The sequence below is a fragment of the Polypterus senegalus genome, chromosome 12 (genome assembly GCF_016835505.1).
Source record: "Polypterus senegalus isolate Bchr_013 chromosome 12, ASM1683550v1, whole genome shotgun sequence".
Lineage (NCBI taxonomy): Eukaryota > Metazoa > Chordata > Cladistia > Polypteriformes > Polypteridae > Polypterus > Polypterus senegalus.
In genome coordinates, this window is record NC_053165.1 from 108,984,443 (window position 1) to 108,988,312 (window position 3,870).

Below are 3,870 nucleotides of genomic sequence, written 5' to 3' on the forward strand. Positions count from 1 at the left end.
AAAACCACGCAAACGTGAGAAGAGAAGAACATGCCACCTGCACGTGGCTATTGAGAAGACTCAGACTATAAGCCAGCAGCGCCGACGGCCGCACCACATGATAAGCCCAGTCTCAAATGTCCAACTTCACAGTCAAATCAAAAGACAGCTATAGTTGCATGAGAATGAGCCCAGTCGACCTTTTAACATTATAGTTAATTGCAAGCGATATTTTAAAGTCTTATAACAAGAACCCAGCAAACAAAAAACAATACCTCCTTCAGGAAATAAAAATGAGAGTTTGAGTGCCGTTTCTCTTTTGAAAGGCGGAGATGCCCACATTGAGAATCGAGACACAAAAAAGATTTGTCGACCAATAGACTGTTTATTTCTCTTCTTTTAAAATGTGTATATTCTTCAATGAAAGGGTAGTGTCTCTGCATGGAGAACAGATTAAGGTCTTTATAATTCAGTCTCTCCCTCCTGTGTTATCAAGCGGCACGAAAAGAAATAGACGGACAGCTGGGAAGGGAGGCGAGGAGTCCGGCTTAACGTACACACACACACACACATCTGTCTACCTTATAATGGATGCAGAGCGCATTCAGCAGACACATCAGCCTTTGCCACACATATAGTCACTCCGTTCATTTCACTCACAGTCACATCATGCTTCTATCTTTCTCATAATGCTGAATTCTTAGATGTTTTTCCTTGAATGAAAAAAGGCTTTGGTTTGTAAACAAGCAAATGTTACCTGAATAATGTATTTTTGTTCATCTCACTATAGTATAAAATAAAAAATGAAGTGCAATCTATCCAAAACATGGCATCGATAACCAATTCTTCTTCCTGTCCTTTTTGTCAATTACCACCAGCGTCTCAAGAACATAAGCACTGGTGGCAACCTGATCCTAAAGTAGATTCCAGATCGTTCAATGAGGAGTTTCAGACAGGAGGACAATGGTCTGATCCAGTGTGTGAGTGCATCCCCTTGAATTTTAAGAAGACTGTCTTTAAAGTGCTAACCCTTCTTTTTCTTAACTATTTTCTCCCTTATATCCGTTAGTAACGGATCACTCTGTATGACCTGTTGCTTTTTATTTATATAGCTCTTCGTGACAATTCGCTTAACATTAGATTCTAATTATGGCTTGATCTACAACCAATTGCTAGTCTAGGGGTTAGTAAAATCTGTGGAATTAAACTATGAAAACGTATGATCTTTATCTTTTGATGATAAATAAGCTATGTGGGTGTTGGAGGAAATCATGCAATGATAAGACAGAGCTACCAGATTCGAATCAGATATAAAAAAATAATTATGTATGCATTTTTGATGTCGGTTCTAAGGTTTATTTTATGTGCGATGGCTTAATTCTGCCATAGGCCGGGACTGACTGCTCAGCACCATGGCCAGTGCCTTGACGTTAACTGTAAATAACACCCGGTTGACACACCATCCTTGTTTAATCGACTTACCCCGATTCAAACCTTTCTCTTTATCAAAACAAGCTAACTTGCTCATTCATGTAACTCTTGCACTAACAAGAGGTAATTTATGGACGTGCTCACACAGACCAATGTTCTTTCCAACCAACACATAAAGTACACGCACTTGTTAATTCCACGTGCGTTCTCACGTGCGAGTGTTCTCACAATCGAGTACACATTCATTTCTTCGCACTAACATATCGACATATGTTCTTATCCGAAATCCGCATGCACACCATACATAAATGTCCTTGGAAAGCATGAACGCCCCTTTACATGTTATGAAATAGTCCATACGTTTGGAGGAAATCGGTAACTTCTCTTCATGAACGGCCTGGGTATTTGCAAATGGGCTGAAAATTGATCGCGGTTATGATCACGTTTAAAATGTTCATCCGTCCAATTTCTGAAGCATCTTTATCCAAAATAAAATAAAATAACCTATACCGGCATAAATAGGCGCCAGCCAGGAACCCGCCGTGGACGGGACGAAGCACATTTAGAGGTGAGATAGAAAATAAATATTTCATTCCACCGCCCACTGTGTCCACATTTGCGCATCTCGGAGCGCGGATGACTAGTAAGTCTTGTGAGCAGCAGCATTTGTATGCAAGTCCCATGACATTAGGGTGCTAGGTCGTTTTCGCAGATTCAACGTGGGTTCACTCCTTTGCTCTTTGCCTGGATTAATCGATCTACTTTTTTTCTACGAGGTACAGCCGACCTTCTTTCGTTTAAAATACCCCACTTATATCTACATGAAGGTACTAGACGAAGGTACGGTGTTGCACGCACCGTGGAGAGCCGAAGGCACTCGTCCTGGATCGATTCCCGTCACATTCACAGGAATGACCCCCTGCGTGTCATATTGGGCTGGGTTGAAAGATCCCGAGAACTGCCGGAGAGGGCAAGTATTTGAGTTGACCGGAGGTGAGATCCGCCAGAAAAGGCCACGCAGGATCTTCCTGAACTCACGTCTCATGAGGCAGTAGAGGATGGGGTTCAGGCAGCTATTGGCGTGAGCCAGGCACACGGTGACCGGGAAAACATACGTGTGCACGAGGTAATAAGCTTTGTCCCAGCGGACAGCGCTGAACTTGACGAGTACCCCCCAGAATGTGATAGCTTGGTTAGGCATCCAGCACAAAAAGAAGGAAAGCACCACGACGGTGACCGAGCGAGTTACCCTCGACCTCCGTTTGGGGTTGTTATTGTTCGTGCTCTGCTGTCTGAGGAAACGGACGAGCAGCAGGTAGCAGATGGACAGAATAGCCATAGGCAGCACGAAGGCAATCATTATCTTTTGCAGGTGGTAAAGCGCTAGCCAGTGCTGACCTTCGGGAAAACGGAGGAGGCAGAGCTTCTCTCCAGCGACGTTATGCACCGTGGAGAACAGGGTGGTGGGTGCGGTGGCAACGGTGGCGGAGACCCACAGCAGCATGCAGACCCAGCGTACTGAGCAGGGCAAGCGGCGGTTCCTGTTCTTCAAAGCTGAGGCGACTAACCAGTAGCGGGCTATACTCATAGCCGTGAGAAAAAACACGCTGGCGTACATGTTCATGACGGTCACCGACAGGACGATCTTGCACATGACATCTCCAAAAGGCCAGCTGAAGTCCAAAGCAGTGTCCACTGCCCAAAAGGGTAGGGTTAGAACAAATTGGAAGTCAGTGACCGCTAAGTTAAGGATGAAGAAATTGATATTGGACTTTTTACAGCCTTGCTTCGTCTTCATCAGAAAGAAAACCAGCAAGTTGCCCACCAGCCCTGCTGCGCAAACAACAGAGTACACGATGGAGATGAAGATTCTCAGCACCGGACTGGCGTCCGCGGTCACATCGATATCGTCGAGGGTGCTGAAGTGATGCCCTCCTGTCGAGGCGTTCAAGACTCGGCGGGTGTCGTTCTGCGACTCGGTCATCCCGGTGGACAATAACAGTATCCCAGGGACATCGGTCACCACAGTGAGCATATCAAAGCCCCGATTACAGCTCGCCGATCGAAACAAACCAACTGATAAAATGCGAAATGTACGCATGAGATCCCAGTAGGCAAGAGCATCAGTAACGGCACCACACCTCGACAGACCTTCTCAGCCGGCATTTGAGAGGAGGTGGAGGTGAGGGGTGCAGTTTAATACTAGTGTGTGTCTCTGGGACCGCCCCCCTAAGACCCCCATTGGTCTGAAGTGCAGCTGGAATAAAGCAACTGGTAGGTGACTCGAAAGCATTTATCATATCTCATAATCAGGCAAAGCAACACCTAACTAATCTCCAAAAGATGCACCAGGGTCCCACGCCCAGAATGTTGACAGATCATTAACGGCCAAAGGATGGTTAGTAACAGCCTCAGCTCCGCTGTTCAATGTGCTTGATAGCCAATCGCAAACTCGTTCTG

At 45.7% G+C, this 3,870-nt stretch overlaps 1 protein-coding gene across 1 annotated transcript; it reads right to left on the reverse strand.

Annotated features, from left to right (window-relative positions):
* Positions 1–344: 344 nt before the first annotated feature.
* LOC120541514 (relaxin-3 receptor 1-like) lies at positions 345–3,664 on the reverse strand. The gene has a single exon (XM_039773232.1). The coding sequence runs from the start codon at positions 3,509–3,511 to the stop codon at positions 2,228–2,230; it is 1,284 nt and encodes a 427-aa protein (XP_039629166.1). The 5' UTR covers positions 3,512–3,664; the 3' UTR covers positions 345–2,227.
* Positions 3,665–3,870: the final 206 nt, after the last annotated feature.

Coding starts and splice junctions, on each gene's coding strand:
- LOC120541514 (XM_039773232.1), bottom strand. CDS start 3,511: ATGCGTACATTTCGCATTTTATCAGTTGGTTTGTTTCGATCGGCGAGC.